This window comes from Etheostoma spectabile, chromosome 19 (genome assembly GCF_008692095.1).
Source record: "Etheostoma spectabile isolate EspeVRDwgs_2016 chromosome 19, UIUC_Espe_1.0, whole genome shotgun sequence".
NCBI lineage: Eukaryota > Metazoa > Chordata > Actinopteri > Perciformes > Percidae > Etheostoma > Etheostoma spectabile.
In genome coordinates, this window is record NC_045751.1 from 15724284 (window position 1) to 15745344 (window position 21061).

General features: G+C 39.0%; 1 protein-coding gene and 1 long non-coding RNA gene across 4 annotated transcripts in view; one reads left to right on the forward strand and one right to left on the reverse strand.

Annotated features, from left to right (window-relative positions):
* The window catches only part of eml3 (EMAP like 3), a 57390-nt gene that overhangs the window by 23739 nt on the left and 12590 nt on the right, over positions 1-21061 (forward strand). The window contains exons 2-12 of one of the 3 annotated variants that reach the window (XM_032544605.1): positions 1590-1766; positions 1961-2075; positions 2565-3071; positions 6248-6358; positions 6629-6657; positions 9210-9245; positions 10477-10597; positions 11665-11814; positions 17874-17943; positions 19599-19709; positions 20414-20509. In XM_032544605.1, coding sequence (XP_032400496.1) covers positions 1590-1766; positions 1961-2075; positions 2565-3071; positions 6248-6358; positions 6629-6657; positions 9210-9245; positions 10477-10597; positions 11665-11814; positions 17874-17943; positions 19599-19709; positions 20414-20509 — 1523 coding nt within the window. The remainder of the gene's footprint in view (positions 1-1589; positions 1767-1960; positions 2076-2564; positions 3072-6247; positions 6359-6628; positions 6658-9209; positions 9246-10476; positions 10598-11664; positions 11815-17873; positions 17944-19598; positions 19710-20413; positions 20510-21061) is intronic. The other 2 variants (XM_032544606.1, XM_032544607.1) reach the window with 2 other exon arrangements.
* On the reverse strand, positions 12404-15052 carry LOC116707298 (uncharacterized). Its single transcript, XR_004336453.1, has 3 exons — positions 15041-15052; positions 14985-14986; positions 12404-12498 (listed from the first exon to the last, which is right to left on the reverse strand). It is a non-coding gene; the product is annotated as an uncharacterized LOC116707298 (long non-coding RNA).

The window sequence follows — 21061 nt, forward strand, 5'->3', positions numbered from 1 at the left end:
GCTGTACACTATACACTATGCCATACACTAAGCTGTACACTATGCACTACACTATACATTAAGCTGTACACTATATACTATGCCATACACTAAGCTGTACACTATGCACTACACCATACACTAAGCTGTACAGCTTAACTATACATTAAGCTGTACACTATACACTACGCCATACACTAAGCTGTACACTGTGCATTACACTATACATTAAGCTGTACACTATACACTACGCCATACACTAAGCTGTACACAATGCCATACACTAAGCTGTACACAATGCCATACACTAAGCTGTACGCCATACACTACGGCATACAAGTGACAAAGGGCAGACGTTACGTTTGGTTGCCGATGAAAGGATCAATCAAATGTCGCGTTTAATGCTGTTTTTATTTTTATTGTAAAGTGCTTTACAATAGAGCTGCAGAGATTAAGCGAATAGATGTCAACTATTAAATTATTCACCAACTATTTTGATAATTGATTAATAAATATGAGATATTTCTAAGAAGAAAAATTTAAAAAGAAGTCCTTCTCCGATTGCAGCTTGTTAAGTTAATTTCTAGTTACTTCACTCTTCTGTGACAGTAAACTGAATATCTTTGATTTGTGGGCAAAACAAGACATTTGATGACGTCATCTTGGGCTTTGGGAAACACTGATCAACATTTTTGGCAATTTTCTGACATTTAAGAAACCAAACAACTAATCAATTAATCAAGAAAACAATCAACAGATGAATAGCTTTTTGACATACGTTAGGAGTCATCTCCTACTTGTGGAGCTTAGACCTAGTCAGTCTCTTCTGCTGGGAAAAAGAGCAAACTTTTTTTGGCTTTAAAAACTGGCCAAGGGGGCTGCAAAATAAAAAAACTTTTTATAAGTACATTTTAAAATTACTATTACTCTACTACTCTATTACTTTTTTAAATGTAACAAAGCGGAAATATAAACAATAATTATGTTGTTTAGGTTAAATCATCATATTAATGCTAATTATTGTGTATTTGTCTCTGATAAAAAAAAAATCTTGACTCAAAGTAAGGAGGGGGGGAACTGTCCCTAATTGAAAAGCCTCACAAATGGAGTGGTGCCATGAAAGGAAAATGCTTTTCAAGAGTTGCTGTGGTTTATACATTTTTTTTAAAAACCACTGCTTTAGGCTAATTGCTTCATTAATTTAAACTAATGAAAATGTAAAATGTCTCCAATGGATGAAAAACTTTATAGTTTATATATAATGCTTATCATCTTGTTTTCTTGCTGTAAACAAATATCCTGAGACCGTAGTCCTATTTGCCACTTCAGTGTTGTTTAATGCCATGTTATGTCTCATACACCCTGTACACAAATGCACCTCACGTTAAATTTACTTACTTAAGATAATTCTCCAACAAACCGAACAAACGGAGAAGTTGTGTTAAAGTCTGAGCTCATTGCTGGTCTACAACATGCTGCTAAAATGTTTCTTTTTGGCTTCTTATAAACCCTGGTTAGTTTGTTTGGCTCATTCAAGCCAGACTTCTTACAAAAAGTCCTCCTTTTCTGAGTCACCTTTTTATAAAAACACCTCTCCGGTCTCCTTATAGACGACGCGTCGGCAGACAGCAGCGCTGAATTCCCAGACCGAGCTTCCATGATGGAGGTGCGTCTGCAGGCGCAGGAGGATGAGATCACACTGCTGAAATCCTCACTGGCTGATGCCCTGCGCAGGATCCGCCTCCATGATCAGCTTTTACCATTACTAAAACAGCAGCTCATTGCAGGTGGGTGATCGTCAACATGCTATATCTACATTACATCAGATGGTAGAACATTGTCCAGTTGTGTACATATTTTTCTTTGCATCCGTAATTCTGACTCACCAGTTTTGTAGTGTGCGAGTGTCAGTGCAGTATCTCTCAGAAAATAACAATCAAAAGTCATCAATGAAATAATGATCAACTTTCATCTCGCCCAGTGAACCCTGGCGCTGCCAGAGTGCTGAACCAAGTCTGCTGCTCAGATGGTTGCACCAGTAGCAGGAAACTGTCCTCCAGCTCAGCCGTCGATGGGATCTGCCACCGTGCTACCAGGTACTGGACTTACACACCCAGAGCTCCGACAGCAGCAGGGCTGATGTATAGCTTATGATATCAGAGGCGTGCTTCTGTGAATGCCTGGTTGTGTTCACGTTACGGCTAGGTAATACATCGATATTATATGGATATTGTTATATGAGACTAGATATCGTGTTAGATTTTGGAAATCGTAATATAGAAAGTGTTGTCCTTTTATGGTTTAAAGGCTGTATTACAGTGATGTAAGTTTCTGAACCTGTTCTAACTGTTCTATTATGTGCCTTTACCCACTTAATCATTGTTTCCACATTACTGATGATTATTTATTTAAACTTTTATTGTGAAACTATTTTGTGAAAGCACCATATGTCAACCAATATTTTGCGCAAAATCAACAACAAGGTGTTTGCTCTATAATCTTGTGATATCTGATTTTCTCCATATCGCCCAGCCCTAGTTCATGTGTAATTTGCCTGTATGACTCTTCCATGTTGACATCTCTAGCCAACTGTCAGACAGCGTTGTGACCAGTGCAAATGGCCACACAGAAAGTCCAGTGTCCATGAATTTGAGACCCAGGCCAGCAACACTGAACAGGTCAACCCAAACAGAGCCCATCCTCCCAGGGCAGGACACTGGGCAGGACAGGGCCCCTCTCCCAAGGCGGGTCCGGAGCCTACAGCTGGAGGATGCCCTCATACAAGGGAAGCCGGAGGTCGAGGGGACACGGGCCAAGCTCCATCGTGTCCCTGGCTTGGAAGATGAGGATGAGGAGCAGGAGGAAGATGAAGAAGGAGGGGAGCCGGAAAAGGAGCTGAGTTGGACGTCATCCGTGGAGGAGCCCATTCAGCCCACCACGATCCGAAGCCTCCAGAGGGATGACTGTCAGGATGGAAGCTGTTCTCCAGAGAAGCTGGGCTCTTCCTCGGCCTCAGTCAAAACCTCGGACCAGAACCTCAGCTCTCGCTCTGGCCCCCTGACCGCCATCCAGGAAGGAGAGAAGAAACTGTTGTGCGTTATCTCGCCACACTTTCCCCTCACCACCACTGTCTTCATAATCATCTTCTTTCTTGTGATTGATTGCATGGCTTTAATGGAGGAATCTAAGTTTTCTTGATTCTGACTTGTGTGACTGCAAACCCCAGTTGCGCTGCAAACCCTCTAATGAAACCATCAGCCTCAGGTTGCCAGGGTATGATTATACAGTGTTAGAGCAGGAAACCTGAGGGGGATGACATGTTCTGTCGTCATGTTCGCTCCAGCCTCCATGTGCTTGCTCTCCATGTGTTTGAGCAGGGGGCGAAAGAAACATAAAGCCATAACGGAACATAATGGCGGCACTCGTCCACACTGAGTGACATATCCAAGATTAGTGTTAAGGCACACAGTGGAGCCAAGTGGAAAATGTGATGCGAGGGCAATTTTACACAGCACAATGTACATAAAGGGCTAGAGTTACAATATGTATTCACTTAGACTGAACTAGAAAGGTCAGGGGGTTTGCAAGACTATACAGATGTAACCTTTCAAGGACAGAAAATTATTTGAAATGACATATCTGTCCAAACAGCATTAGAGTTAATATCCATCAAAAGAACCTCCAGAGTTGTCCTCTCTGTTGCAACTTTACTGTAGCCACAAAGCATTAAAGCTGATGGTCCTGTAAAACGATGCAGATGTGCTGATTTGACAAAGTGCCACTAAGGATCTGCCATTCAACTGGGTTTTGCAGAAACACACAACCTGCCTGAAATCCTGATTGTTTTAACCTTTAACATTGTCTTCCTTAAACAAATCAAGGATCTCTCACATGTGATTTCTCATCCGTAACTTGTTCTCCACTCTGAACTGAAATGATTACGTTTAGTGATTAGAAAGCACAGCGCCAGAGCACTGCTGCTTTTGTTTACTTGTGCATGCATGTGTTCTTTTGTCCTACTTCCTTGTTGTGGCTTGAAAAGGGTTTCATTGGTGATAGGTAACATGCGCTCGAGTCCCTCAGCTCAGCTCTGCTATGCCCCTCCATGGAAAACTTGAGGTACTGGGAAAGTTGTGCCTCCGTGTTCAGCCTACTACACCTCCTCATTTACTTTTTTATTCAAAATTAGAAGTAGAGAGATTAGGGAGGAGGGGGTGGTTTGCCAGCTGAGTTTCACTTCCTTGATCCAAGGCCAGCAACGTAGCTAGATGCCCAAGCTTTTTTTTAGTCCTGCAGCACTTCCCCTGGTGAGGCTACTGCTACAAATGCATGTCATCAGGACAGGGGGGGTGTTGCAAGAAGTGTTCAGATACAATAAGAGATTTCTTATGGTTTATTATTGTTCATTTGACCTTCAGTTTGAGACCCCCCACAAATCTCTCCTTTACAAGTTGCCTGTTCAGGAGTAGGATTTGGAGTGATGACCAATAAAATGACTTTAGTGTTAAATTAGTTTTAAGCCAGGAGTTAAAGGGTGATTGTATTTTATTACAAATTCTTAACACTTCTATCAGTCATGATAACATTATAAAAACAAGGAAACAAGATGACATTTCTTAAAAGAAATTTGACAGGGTAAGAAACACAATCAGACAGGTTGTAAACAAACCTCCACGTTTGCCAAACTAGCTTGGAAGAGAAAAGAAGGTGAATAGAAGTTACTACCCAAACTGTCAGTTGTAAACATCCATCACAATGTTCATATCTACTTCCTGCTCTTGCTTGTTAACAACCTGTTTGACTGCTTGTGTTACTCTTGTGTTTTTCTACTCTAAAGTAAGTGTCTAACATTAGCTCGCCTGGCTAACAATTTTAATACCTACGGTAGTAGTGCTTATTTCCATGGCCAAGAGTTAGCATATCGTTAGCTAACTACACTTTGTGGGGTTATAGCTAGAGCCCGACCGATAAAGGATTGTTAAGGCCGATATCGATATATATTTGGTGATTTTAAGATTCCGATATATCAGCATATATATATATATATATATATATATATATATATATAAAATATAAAAACAGAAACGCGTAACAAAACATCCTCACTACAATAATATAATAATGCATGTTTGTTTTACTGTCACAACAAAACAGATGAACATCTAATATATTAAAGTTCTGATAAATAAAATGTATAAAAACACAAACTTAAGATATGAAAATTAAAGTCCTTTGAACAAAAACACAATAAAAAAATCAGTGTTGCCAACAGGGACATTGTAGAGCGCCCTCTGGTGGACAAACTATGTAACACCAACACTCAACACACATTGTTTTGTCTGTTTTTATTTTATTTTTCAATATTCAGTCATCAGAATCATTTATTTGACACTATAAATGATTCTGAAATTAATATTTAAAAAATAAGAATAACATTTAGTGACCATTTTAAATGCAGTTTTGAAAATGCCTAAAATCGGCCGATAATATCGTCCCGACGATATATCAGTTGAGTTCTAGTTATAGCTGATGTTAAAGCCCTTTGCCAGACTAGAACATCCTCATGTGTGGGAGGGTAGTTTAACACTGGTCTTGGATTCTATATCCCAGTTTAGGGTAACGTTAGAAGCTCTGTTCTTCTCTGTAATGGATTTGGGGAAGTTTGCCAAACACATTAGCTTGTCTTGCTAACTTTTTTGCCTTGGACAGTCCTGTTAGTCCTACGTGTTTTGGAGTTACTTTTAATTAGCAAAACTAGCTTTAGTTTATCAAATCTGCCAGCCACAGTCATCATTTTACCCAGCTAAATCAGTGGTTGCAAGATAAAAATAAAAAGCTGCTTTTGTCTACGTCTGTCTGAAACCATTGTTTTAAAAAGGACTAAACGTTTTGATGGTAGATCTGCCACCATTAGCATTGAAAGGGCTCAACTGGAGAGCTTGACAGACATGGCAACAGTAACTAATTGATACGTTATTATTAAAGTAAGTAAACTCCAGATTTATAAAACCAGATTAATACCTTTGGAAGGTTGGGAATTAAATCATTTGAAAGGTCTAAAACATTGCTTACCAACATGCATGTTTCTGTTTGTACATACTACTTATGGGTATTTTACATGGATAAATACATGCAAAATACCCATAAACTACCATATTGCATTCATAAATGGTGGGGTGACTGCATGCATCTGTGTGGTATTTAGTGTGTGGACACACAGTGTTTACACCTGGAAACCAAAGCTAATTTCTGTCATGTGGTGCTCCAGGGTTCGTAGGAACAGCGAGAAACTGGGAAATCCGGAGAGGCAGCGGAAACGTTTGGACAAGAAGGCAGCATCCTCGGCCAACCTCCTCACCCGCTCCCCCAGCCTGGAGAAGTAAGCCACTCTGCCATCACTCACAGCTGTCACCACACAGTCACACAGCTCACTTTTTCCTATGGCTGCTGCAGCCTCGCATATCTCATCTAAGAGACACTTTCTGGAACACTGATGGCCCCTATGAATAATATTAAAATTCCATTCCCATGAAAACAGTGCAGTAACCCAGTACGTGATTCTGAAGTGGCGGACAGATGGATAAAAGCTACTAACTTCTCAAAATGTGGTCATATATCTGTCTCACACAGTTGTTTTCTGTCTCCACAGCCGAGCTAAGGAGCTGGTCACCAGTGCAGGTGATGTGTCTTTCAACTCTCTGTCTTGTCTTTAATCCTGAACTGAGATGACATCACTTTATCTAAATGGCCAACTGTCTTTTCAGTTCATTGCAACCAGGCTTTATGCGCACGCATAATCAGGTTCTTGCATATCAAATTTGCACAGGGCATCGCACCCACCCTGCAACGCCTGTGGTTGTGCAGTTACTCATATAATAATGGGAGTGTTTACATGTCCCCATATTATCCCAGACAGTCATGAACAGGGTTTTGCAGTAGCCCTGTTATACTGTATACTACTATATTTGCACATGTAAGCATCATAATCTGGTTCCAGAAACCTTGATAAGCCTTTGTCCTGTTATGTAGTAGTCAGTAAAACAAAGAATATGATGCTAAACAGTGAATGATGGTCCAAGTAAAAGTATATGAAAAACTATTGTCGCTCTCACCTTCCATTTTTGAAAAATATGGAGGAGACACACCTGCACACAGACAATCAGAAAGGTAGATATGTCAACAAAGAGCGGAATTACCATGGGTTAGGGTACCACAACTATGGTAATACTCTTATGTTCACATATACTGTCTGTTTGCATAAAAACAGGGTCTTGTGATTGACAGGTGACCTTTTTATCTGGAGTGTAAAACAAAAACAGCACAGCTAGGAATGTTTTATCCCAATGATTGCTGTCTAGTGTAACATAGAGGAACAAATATGGGCATAGAATTTCTTATAATCAGGGACTTTTTCTAACTTCTGTACTGCCCATGCAGCTTCTCTCTCTTCTGTTTCACACATGTAGTCATTTGTGCAAAATTGAGTGCATTTCCCAACCAACCACACTTGTGGTTAGCGTAGCTTTTGTGAGTGTTGGACTTCACTCTGGTTATGTTTTGCCCTGTTTTAAGGCCTCATTCCTACATAACAGAGTATTAGATGACACTCACTCTCTCACTCTCTCAAATTTGTCAAGCAAAAGAAGAATTCTAGTAGTTGAAAAACTACTTTGGCTATTCAGTCAGTCATGTCAGTAACCAAACAGTATCTACCTCAAATTTCCTAACATTAGCCACTATAAGATACTGGTCATAATAGACCAAAATGTAGCTATAAAATCCCTGATTGGATTGACTCAAGCAAGGTTGTGTTTTATTGCTGATGGATTCAACTTTTCAATTCTTTCAAAAGTTAAACAGCTTACTTGAAATTAGTGTCCATAGGTTCATGGACCATTTGTAGGCCTCATGAAAGCATTGCAGGCACAGTTTAAATACATTTTGAATTCACTACATGTGTACCAATGGACGGGTTGTATGTGTGAATGGTCTGTAAATACAAAGATAACAGTGATAAGTTTAGTAGTACCTAATAAAGATAACAGGAACGTGTAGCAAGCCTGTCATTTTCAAACTTCTCTCTCAGGATCATATTTCTAGATCTGAGGGTCTTCAACATTTTTTAACCCAAGGACCCCTTAACTGAAAGAGAGAAGGAGCAGGGACCCCCTACTACATACATTGTATACAATTATTTTGCATAACAAACCAGGCCTACAATAACATGTAGGGTGGCCTAAAGCCTTTATAACTAACTTTTAGTGCGTAGAATACTAAGCTAATAAAATAGCTTAGTAATTGTTGGCATGATTTTAGAAATCATTTCTAATGTTAAGCATACATGTGGCATAGTGATTCGTCAGGATGAACTGTATCTGTGGACGGCCATAGTCAGCACCTTACCTATAGGCCAGTAAGCCAGTAATAACTATTTTTAAATACTGCTTTTCATACCCACCGAAATGTGTCTCTAGCACAGAATATCAAAATCTCTCACCCAAAGCTAACATTGCATACCATAACATAGCTGGTCAGGTTTGTAATCTTCCTATTTATTCTTTAATCAGACAGTTGATTTAGACGATTTTATTGACTTGATAAAAATCAAATTGTATCTCTAAAAAAATCAAATTATATGAAAACATTTTTTGCTTTCTTACTTTTACCTCAGAGCTTTATTTCTTCGTTTTCTGGCAATATTCACCAACCTTGTGTGTTTCCTGTCATATGAACTTTAACCAGACGGTGTTGATCACTTGTGTTCTTATCACCCTCTCACCCTCGGCTTTGACTTATTGCTTTCTGTTTCTTTACTCCCCACAGTTTGTTGTTGCTGGAATGAAGTTCCTGTCTTGGTAATAAGTCTCTCCTTGGGGTGTCTCTATGGTGTTTGACCCCATTTTATGGTCCCACAGACAGATAGTTAAAGCAGTCTGAGCCGTCACATTTCAGTCTGCTCAGCTTCGCTGCTTGCCATCCCCCCCTATACTCAGCCCTTGCCAATGCAACACAGCCAGGTTAGGAGTCCCAAAAAGAGATGGATAAAGGAAAATATAACCAGCTTGAAAATCAAAGCTCATAGATCGAACCCATAAAAAAAAGGGAATAGATCCTTGGGGATTGTAAATTTAAAGTTCGGTCAGCTGTGGCGGGAATCGGCTGTGACTTAAAGCAAAGAGGATCTTGGTGTTTATTTGTTTGGCTAACGTCATGCTTTCATTCTCACACAGGATCCCCCGGATCCAGAAGAGGAACTTACAGCCAAGGTAGACCTGCTACTCTGTCCCATCATGTCTTTAGCTCTTTTTATATGGCAGAGGTCAAGAGAGCATGCTGTACTTTTCCAGCAGTATCCCATTCACTGTTGCACAAACCACGCACGCACGCACGCACGCACGCACACACACACACACACACACACACACACACACACACACCCCATTTCCTGCTGTCTATCTTTTGGCAGATGACCCGTATTACCATACGACAAACAAATACTGGATTTACACTAAGACTACTAAGAATCACAATAGGATGATAACATTGCTCTGTCTGTGCAAACACGTTGACTGAAACAACTTTATACAGTGGGATTACTTTAGTTACCAGTTTAACCTCTCAGTATACCTACAATTGAATTATCATACAGGTTCTGTTTTTCCTCGCTACTGTCGCAGCGCTTGCTGTTGGCGGAAATTGTTGGGTCTCTGTAAATCTCAGTGTGGTCTAGACCACTCTATCTGAACAGTGTCCTGAGATAACTTATGTTATGATTTGACTCTATAAATAAAATTGAATTGAACTGAATCAAAATCTCTCTCAAATTTAAATTATTACCTTAATGAAGGAAGGATTTATTGCAAGTTGTGTTAGACTGCATTGGTTTAGACTGCATTTAGTTTTAATGCAGTTTTAAAAACTGGCTTATCAAATGTTGTTTTTCAGCTTCTCTTGCTACCCCAAGTGGCCTAAATATTCAGTTAATGCAGCATTACCTTAAAAAAAGCTTAAAAGTTAGTGCACCTATCTCTGTTGTTTCCTTAGGTGAGAAATAGTTAATCCCTCCTGCTATTTTTTACAGTTGCTACGGTGACAACATTTTACACACACTATATTGTTTTCAAACCATGGATAACAAGATCAGTCGGTCAGTCCACCACAACTATGAACTTTGGACAATGTTCAGAGAATCTCCCAGTCTCAGCTTTACCAAGCTTTATTGTGAGATTCAGCTCATTGGTTAGCCGTCCGGTCCATAACTTTACGGTTTTGGTTCACTCTAACAGCATCTTTTTCAGACGCAGCAGGCTGCTGTTTACAGCAGCAAACAGCAGACAGACACAGTTAGGCGCTAGCTGGTAAACACATGGGAGCATTTAGTGGCTAAAGAGACCTTTAAAGAGTTTTAATAGGTGGTGAAGAAAGTAAGTGGGAATAGGATACAGGATAAAATAAAAAGTACACTTATACTGGTGCTCTGCTGTGTTTGTCTTCCAGAAATGTCAATCAAAATGTTCATTAGAGGCCGACCCATCACCATGTACATCCCCACTAACATTCACAACTATGAAGACCTGAAGATGGAGCCGCCCTCTGAGAGACTGGAGCTGGACTGGGTGTATCCTTCCAGATTGCCACAGCATGTGTTCAGCCTCTTGTCCACATTTATGAGGCGTATGTTACATTCAGTGTTGATTTCACTGTGTGCTCATTTCCTGGATTCAAGCCACACTGTCTGTATTGGAAAGTGTCTCTTTAATAGTTTGGTGTTTGTGGGAGCAGCATTAATCACAGATGAACTGTACGCAGTGGGTGCCATGTGTTTAGAGGGACAGTAGTGTCATTTTGTTTTCCATGTAAGCAAAATATTCATAAAAAAAGTAAAGTTTTCGCGAGCAAATTAATCGATAAGCATTTCTTCAAGATTTGTTTGAGATAAACTGCACCTCGCCTGTAGAGTGGGCAAGAGCAGGCAGCAGCAGCTTGGGGCCGTGACAAAAACCCGCTGTCAAGTTGGACAGATTACATCCGTTTCCTGCTGCCTTCAGGCTGAACAGGAAGTCACAGAGACCCTCACATCCTGTTAGGTCTGATTCCGATTTAATAAAATGTTATCAGACCCACATATCAGCTTGTACACAGTCTCAAGTTGTTTTTTATTAAGACAGAGTAGCTGTCAAAGTGCTCTAAATGTGATCTGTTTTTGATGTTCCTTACACTTCTAAACGTCGCTATCAGCCACACAACATGTGGTTTGTACAGAATAAGCCTCTGAATCAGACAAATAGCAATTTGAATACCTCCAAATCCCAAAAAAAAGTTTAAATAAAATGTCATCAAGTTGAATCAATTCTAAACCAAATTAGCTGTGAGCCAGGCATTTCCCAGCATGCCCTGGGTCCGCCTGGGTCTTGCAGTTAGTGGAAAGCAACTACGCTGGCTGTGTCTCAAACATGCCTTGATCTCGTGAGGTTATCGTTGCCCACGTGTGCATGACGTCTGAGCAAGTAGTAATCAAGTTGGACATAAATCTAACCGGCGTGCATTGGGCGGTGATCCTCGGTGATCGATTCTGCGCAGACCTGGCTCATCTCGAACGAGCCTATTGTTTGGTGAACTGTTTCTGTCAATAAGTGAAATGGACCAATGATTAACACGAATGTCCCCTTGACTCAGTCCTGACAGCTATGGTTACCGGGGACGGGACTGCCGGGCCAACCTGTACTTCCTTCCAACGGGCGAGGCAGTGTACTTCATCGCCTGTGTGGTTGTGCTTTACCACATCAACAACCGCACACAACGCCACTATCAAAAACACACAGATTGTGTCCGCTGGTCAGTGGAAGACAATTTTATATCATCTGCATCTATAGACACGATGCAAATAAACACACGCCTCGCATAGCCTACAAACTGGAAACAGTCTCCGACGCCATGGTAAATAGAGCTCAACAGTGGCCGCTCACTTTTTGCATCACTCTGGTACAGGAAGTGATTTTATCCATTCAATTGGTCCACTGACATTTCAGAAAATGCTTTTATAAAGAGTTTTAAGCCTGAGACCAAGCCAACCAGCCAGGAGATGAATCATGACCATAAAACAGTTTTCAGCGTTTTTTGAAAACGGCCAAAAAGGCACAACACTGTACATAAACGATCATAGACTTCAATGGTGGCAGCTCGCTACGGCTTTTCGGGGATGCATAGCTTTTTGCAATGGCTTTTCGCTGTTAAAATTTTCATGATAACCGTGAGATCCAATCAGAAACGTCGCTGTTACTCTTAGGATCGTGGGTAGTGTAGTACTTCTCCATAAGATCACGAATAAAACATGTTTTTCTTAAACCGAGGTCGATTTCATACAGACTTTTGACTTCTACATTAACATAAACCTTTTTTTCACAATCCCGTAGCATCCAAGTCTACCTTGGATGGTAGACTTGGCTAATTATGGCTAATAATCAAAATCCTTATTGAGAAAATTGATGGGCTTTTTACTTCCGGAACCACACTGTTGAGCTAATTTCATGTTTACATCACCCAAAGCACGATGGTAATGATGGGTCCTGATGGTGAAGTCTCAAATGCCGTATTCCTATGAAATAGACTCAGAAAAAACATTAAGAGTGGTTTTATACCATCAATATCAATACAGCCCTATAGTATGTCTTGACCAGCTGTAGGCATACAGGCAAAGATTTGTGTAAATTTTCATGAACACTAATCTAGAACATGTACTGTGTAGTACCACTGGCATGCACATTGATATAATTCATGGTAATCTGAAAATAACATTATATGGCATGCCCATAATGCATGCATTACGAGACCTACAGTATGTCCAGTCAGTCCACACGTAAATTCTAGGATAGGAGAAGGAAAAAAAACACTTTTTTTGCATTTGTTTAAAAATCACAAATCGCTGTATAAATCACAATCGTCCTGGCCGTTGCTAAACTCTGGACGCAGCGACGGTGGCTCATGTTTAAGTTCAAGATCAAGTTCAAGTTACTTTATTTGTACCCAGAAGTAGATTTTGTTTGCAGTAGAGTCTTTATGCACACATAAAAACAAAAAAAGAGGCACATATCACACGTCATTCAACTTAAGACAGTGGGAATTAAGAAAAAATTTAAAATTTTAAAAGTTTAAAATTAAAAAGTTCTTGGGAACTGTAATTAAAAACTGAACCAGTTATGCGCTGTAACTGTTTTGTGTACAAGGTCTCCACGTTGAGCTGTGACTCACCAATCAGCCTGCTAGACCACTCTACTATTTGGTTAAGTGAGTTTTTATTTTTGAAAAAATAAAAAATAGTCTCAGGGAGGAACTTGTTTTAGTATAACTTTTGCACCCCGCTAAAGAAAACGCCACATACTATAGGCTCTACTAGAACCTTTTTGCCACAACATGAACTTATTAAAAGTGATAAACAAGCCCTGGTGTCAACATTGAACATTGAACTACCGTAATGGAGAACTAAGTGAAAAGGAATGTAATTAATTAGCCTATTTGCTGAAAAGTGCTGTAGAAATAAAGTTGCCTTACCTTACAACCTCAGCCTGTCAGTCAGTCATCAGGTCACAGAAACCACTGTTGTGCCTGCTTGTCTCAGAGGAAGTCCCAGCTAACAATTTATGGTTGTGGGAACGTTCCTGAACATTCCCTGAAGGTTAGGTTTTGGTTCCCATGGGAAGTTTTCTCAATGTTCAGTGAACGTCAACAGCACCTCGACCGCTTTCGCCTCGCCATTAATCTCATATCGCTGTCTGCGTGAAGTTTTGAAAAACTGTTGAAACCACTTTATTGGCATTGCTGTGACTCACTGTGACTTCAACCAAACTGCAGAGCCAACATACTTGACTCGAGTTTACACCGTCCCATAGACTGTATATTATTACAGTCTATGCTCCGTCCACACCTCTGCGTGTGTTTGTCGGCTCCGCTCTCTGTCAATATGCAGAGAGGGCAGAGAGGATAGATAAGCTTGATTATGCCCTCATAGGTATCGAAATTTGGTTCCCGAGAAATAAATAAGTTTTTGATACTCATAAGACTTGAGTATTTCGTTTGGTGCCATAAAAGTATCGACGTTTGGTGCCCAGTCCTAGTCTTTTCCCTTTTCCGCATGGAAACCCTTGGTGACCAAGCAACGTCTGAAACACAAACAGTATATATGCTTCACTGGCCGTGCTGTGTTGTTGTTGTATGTGGCGTTAAAGTAAAGTGACTACCACTAAACCCAGGACGGAACACTTCACAGACTGACAACAAACCAATAAAAGATACAGAAAGCACTAAATACTAAATACACATGCAAACAAGGGTGAAACAAGGGACAGGTGACACAAGGGCTGGGGAACAAGTGACAGTCATCAGGGCGGGGCAGACAATCTCAAAGGCGGGAAAACATAACACAGGAATTAAAACAATACATAACATGGGAGGAACAGGGATACTACAAAATAAAACAGGAAACTAAGCATGAAACAAACGCATGAGGAAAAACACAGAAGACAGAAAATAATAGATGTGAAACAACAAGGAAACAGAACAAATAAACACAATTTAACAGGAAAAAACTACAACAGAAACCCCCAATCGTGACACAGAGGAAGGAATGTCAGGCTTTATCCTGGAAATGTACTTCCATTGATCCAGACTAGTAGTGACTATGCCATAAGCCTGTAAATAAAGGGCGTGGAAATCAAAATTAAAATAGTGTTGGGTTCAAAGGTTTAAGAACTTGTTATAACACTAAAATCTATTAAAACATAATTAAATAATTACAGCCATTAGAACCTGTTACAACATTTTAAAGTCTGTTTAACTCTGTTCGGAGGTATCAACACGCCCAGGGCAAATAAAACAACTTATTTTTAACCCAAATCTGATCTCAACCCCGGTCTTCATATGGCTGCTGGAGGCTGGTGCTGTATTTACTTTGTGTAACAGAGATTTGGGAGGCGATCAGCACGCTGGCATGTTACCACATGTCTCTAAACCACTTTAGACACAAAAGTGTACAAAATATAACTAAGAATAGATATGATTTGATGACTCTCTTGACAGCTAAGATAATAAAGAAACAAGTTCATATCAGGTCTGAGAGGCAAGGGAGTTCCCTACTGCTTAATATCTGGCCAGAGATGGCAAAAGTACTCACTTCTCGTACTGAAGTAGAAGTACAGATAAATGTGTTAAAAAAATACTCTGGTAAAAGTAGAAGTACTGATTTAACTTCTTTACCCAAGTAAAAGTAACAAAGTAGAGGCTTGGAAATTTACTTAAAGTATAAAAGTAAAAGTAGCCTTGCGAATGACAAAGCTACCTGGACCAGACACATGCTACCAGTTACTAATTATATGCCATTGCCTACATTTTAAATGGCTGTCTGCCAATAGGCCTAACACCTATAGCTTATTTATTGTGACAGTGACTGGGACTCCAGGTTAATACGATTCTGACCGAGTAGCAAGATATCAATTCAAGTGTGATTTTGTGAGAAGTCTGTGTCTATTCCCATCCAATTAGATTCAATTTGGTATTGATGAAGCAAAAATAATAACTAACTCCAGTGAAATTATTTTAAACTTAGTGAGGACTAGATTAGGACTGGATTTAAAGGTGATTCTGGTTTCCAACTTCAGCCCAGGTGTGTCTGTTAAACCATATATATATATATATATATATGGTGTCTGTTAAACACTATTAAAAATCTATTAGTACTTTGTTGCTTCCCATCTCTGTATCTGGCATCATGTAATACCATATGGGAAATACAATGCCTGAATCCCAATTCCAAACTGCCAGACTCTCAACATGAAGCCATGAATATAAGCAACCCGACCAAATAATGAGACTTATTTTGGATTGTTAGCTGGCAGTCAAGACATAAAAACACATGGAATAAACCCATCTAAAATTTAATATATAGGCATATACAGTATCTTTTTTTTATTCATTCAGTATGAGTGTTTTGGACAAATTAATGAAAAGTAAAATGCCAAATTTTACTAGTGCACGTAAATAACGTTTTAACCAACCTTTGGAACCCAGAAGCATAGGGAACATAGGAATCAGAGGGAAATTGGATCCAATTTATGACTTGGACCCCTCACCAGTTTCATGTTTTATGGCATTTATAAATGAGAATTGGAAAAATAAAAGCAATGGGGGGGGGGGGGGGGGGGGGGGGTTGTGTAAGATGACAGATATATTACCCTGCCTACACTGATATATGGAAGCCAAATATTATTGAAAAAATGGGGAACTTACTAAGTGGCACTGAAAGGCTTTGGGGAGAGCTACAGTTAAACGGCTCCTACAGTGCAGTCCATAATTATTTAGGCAGTGACACTCTCTTTATGTTTTTGTTTTCACCAGCACATTGGATTTAAAATGAAACAATGTTTAATGTGATTAATTAATTTCAAATACATTTTTTTGGGGGACCCTTATAATCAGAATGAATTATTCAATCTGACATAATGTTCATTTTAGTTGTATCCATTGCGCAGACTCCATCTTTACACCATTTTAGCAGTTTATAGGTGCAGTTTTTTTCAGGACTTTAAAAGATCTATGTAGTTTTAAGTTTTGAGTTTTTATTTTGGTAAATTGACCTACAACAACTTGTCCGGCTTCATTAGTCTCCGTGCTTTTTGCCACTATGTCGACATTTTTCTGACTATATTTTTCATGGATGTAGTTAGGTAGCGAGCTTGCTTGCTATGTAGGACTATGACATCCTCACTATTAAATCCACCTACAAAGCTCTGATTGGTCGATTGCATCTCCTCAGCAGAAACAACCATCGATCACATAACACCAAACCCAATTAAGCAAATTAAAGATGCACAGACACAGTTAGACTTGCTGGTGGACATATTTTTCTCAATAGTTGGTGGAGACCAAACCAGAGCTAAAAGCAGAGTTAATATTGGACTTACATTCATCTGTCTGCAGACAGACAGGGGTGTGCTAGCTAGCTAAATTACCATTAGATTAGTTGTCTACCTATACAGTTAACATTACTTATGAATTTGTGGGTTAGCCTAGAGTTGTTAACCATGGTTAAAACAATCATACTAAAAATAACTGAGTGTGTTGAACAATATTGTAATCTTATGTTATCCACCAAGAATTAGCTAATGTTTTAGACCTAGCGTTAGTATTAGCTACTTGTCAACCAGCACCTCTTTTCCTCTTCGTTCCCCCTACAGGTTGGAAGCAGAATTGTCCCTTACTGTTACCATTACCGTTATTCTTATGTCTCATTCTAACAAGTTAATCAACCACTGAAACCATTTTGGAAACATTATTTTAAGGTACAAAAGAATCTTTGATGTTGGACTTGGATCAACCAATATTGAAATCATTCAATATAAAAAAAGAATCAAGGTTTGCATTGAATCTTGGTCATGATACGAACCGAATCCTGGGTTTGGTGTATCGTTACAGCCCTATTCAAAAGTAATATATGTCAGATTTACAGTTTTTTCACCGCCCTCCAGTGGAACAAGAAGGCTTTAAGTAATTTGTTGAATTTCTTTTGCTTCCCTACAATTTGAGGGACTATGTATAGAAATGACTACAATTCCTCCACTGTACAACTGAATTGGATGTCAAGTCACAACTTTAACCTCTAGTTGTTATTTTTTTGAAATCCGATGTGCAGGAGTACAGAACCAACACAACTGTTTCAATATGTTACAGACTCCACTTTATTTCCCCATAAGTACACTTGTCATTCTGCCTTGGTGGATACAATTACATACACGGATATGTTGCAGCTGGACAAAATATTTGAATTTAGAATTTTAATTTGTGTCCAAATGTGATCTACAACCCATTTTGGTTATATGGTTAAATAATGTTTGTTCTTCCTGCAGTCTGACCCTCCATCCTGACAAGGTACGCATGGCGTCTGGCCAGATGTCTGGGGTCGACAAAGACGGCAAGGTGACTACTGCTGGGATACCAGTCCAAGACACTTTACTATATTATTTACTATAGTATATTCACATCTTTAACCCTTGTGTTGTCTTCCCGTCGATTCAGTGTGTTTGGCCGTCTTTTTCGACACTTTTGCCGCTTTTCCCCTTTTGTTTTTGTCCATTGTTTTCTGTTTTTTGTTGTTTTTAAACGTTCTTTTATCATTTTTTTCAAATGCTACAAAATTGAATAAAACAACCAAATTCAATGAAAGTAGTGAACTGATTATTGATTTTGCTTTTGACAGTTTGGTTGAAAAAAATCTCAAATTTTTGACATAGAAACTTTTTGAAAATGGGTCAAAAATTTGCCCAAGGACAACAGGAGGGTTAAATGCTATACTGTATTTCTGTACACAGACAGCATGCATAAGCATAAGTCTCTCTGTAAGTCAGACCTGTCATTGTACAGACCCTAACCCTCATGCAGATAAACCTTGATTTGCTCCACTTCATTTTATTTCTTTAACTGCATATATCTAGTCTGTAAACATGTTCTTGCATTTTGTCTCAACATAACAGGTAGTCGTAGCTTTAACTATGTAAGTAATGTTTGTGTGTGTGTGTGTGTGTGTGTGTGTGTGTGTGTCTGCCATGGTTATTATAGTTTACATTTTTTAATTAGTTTTATTTTAGTTTTGACTTTTTAATTTCATTTTAGTTTAGTTTTAGTTCATTTTCAAAGTGTGTTTGCTTGTTTAAATGTTAAGTTTTTCAGAAAGGTTAAAGCTTTAGTGCGCATATAAATATTTCTGTATTAATGAACATTGGTTATATTGAAGACATTGCCAAATGAGTTGCTACAAAGCTAATTAAGACAGCTCCACACAAGTCTCTCTGTATTTCTCATTATGGCTATGTTCAGAAAATGGTGTAGTCTGGCGACTCTCGCTCGCAGAAGCTTTAGTAAAGATAATTACCTCTTCTGGGGGAAACAGAAACTACGCACTATAGCTTTAAATTTTGTTTTTATAGACGGTATATTACACTGCATGTGTTAATTCTCTTCCATCAATTAGGCAGTTTTGCACATTCACACTGTATTGCTTGTTATGCTCTATTGCATAGTACTTCACATTCTCACCTGCACTGCTGTCGTATTTGTTTAATATTTGTTGAATGCTCTTTTGAACTATTCCATTTGCACAATCTGTATATAGACTCTGTACTACACTACTATTTTAACATGGACTATTGTTTTGTTCGTAGTGCGTTGCTGCCATACCACTTAAACATCACATACCACAAACTGTTTTATGACTCTACATTTGACCTGTATTTTTGATCTTTACTGTATTGTGTCTGTTTATATTTTGCGTATTTAATGTGTAACTTTATGTCCATCAGAGATTACATTTACATCTCATGTCAAGTCCGTACGAATTCTGTAAAAAACAAAAACTGAAATAATTTGTTCATTTTTTGTATGTGTAGTTTATTTTTTATTTTTAACCTGGCAATAAAGTTTTAGTTAAGTTTTATTTTTATTTTTGTTTACTAAAAATATTTTTCACTGCTTATTTTTGGTTTTGTTTTCGGTTACTATAGTAACCCTGGTGTGTGTTTGTGTGCCTGTGTTTTTGTGTGTGTGTGTGTGTGTGTTTCTGTCTGTGTGTGCGTTAGCCCCTGCAGCCTTGTGTTCATATTTGGGACTCCATCACCCTGGTCACCCTGCAGCAGATCGGCTTGGGAACCTTCCAGAGGGGAGTGGGATTAGTTGCCTTCTCCTTTGCTGTGAGTTGGTTGCGATACAACACTTTGGAGATTCTCAAATTGTTATTTATAAATGATTTACCTCAACTGCAGGAAGAAGTAGGCCTTTATTAGAAGCGGGCTGACATGTTGCCCCGCTAATGCAACACGATTACCTGTCTGCATCAATTCAGTTTGATGTAAATTACATTTCCACAGCACTAAACTATTCAGTCCAACAACAGTCAAAATCACAGGTAATCTTGTTATATTCACCACTCTGCTGGTAACACTTTGCAACAGAAATATTGTTTTTCATTCAATAATTATGTCTTGTCACTTCCAGTTTGTCATTTTTGAAATTGCAGTGAAGCTGCTGTCAATGAAACTAAACACTTCCTGTGCCAGCGTTTTACTTTAAAAAACATCAAGCTAAGAATTGACCGATACTGTTTTTTTTAAGGCCGATACCGATTATTTGTAGTTGATGAGACCGATAACAGATATTTTGGGCATAGCCGATACTCGGTCTATCCCTAAATCAAGCCTTTATTTTTACTTTAGTGTTGAGTTTTATTGATGGTAGCTTAACATGGACAAGAACAAGTAAAAGCGATTGGAAATATAAAGTGAATGACAATTTGTGTGGGGAAAAAAGAGAAAGTGAAAGCAGCCGGGTGGTGTGTATGACATAACTTGAATTTATACTGAGTTAACTTTTTTTTTTGTTCCGGATGTTTTTTAAGGATTCTGGAGCGTTTCTGTGTGTGATCGACGACTCTAATGAGCACATGCTGTCAGTGTGGGACTGCAACAAGGGGACCAAGCATGCGGAGGTCAAGGTAAAGAACAGTCATGTGTAAACAGGCAAGAAATCTGAACCATTTACAATTTATAAGACTAGTTATTATCACCGGCTTTATTTAAAGAAGGACATTCCTTGTTATGTTAACATTCCTCATCTTGTCTTTTAGAAAATTGCATTGATCTTAGCTGACTACAGTGAACACACTGTGGACAAATACTAAAATTATATTTCAAAAGCACAATAATAAAACAGTTGATATAATATGGACAATAACAATTGTGGCTTTTGGGGAGTTGTTGGAATATAGGCAACTGCTTGCTATCACATTTGACATTACTTGAAGGGGAAGATCAGATTTTTTGAAATGTGGTTGTGTGAGGTACTTCTACATAGTCGGTGTGTTAGTTACAGTAGATGCAAGTCGGTACTCCCACGGTTTGAAGAAGCAGGCAGAAGTATCGGCACAGAAGCTAAGCAATGTCTTGCTGTGGATACGGGGCAGCCGCTAAACTGATTTTAGTCTCCTAAAAAAATCTACATCAGTTTAAGTGTACGCTTTATTTTGAACATTTTCAGCGCTTTACCT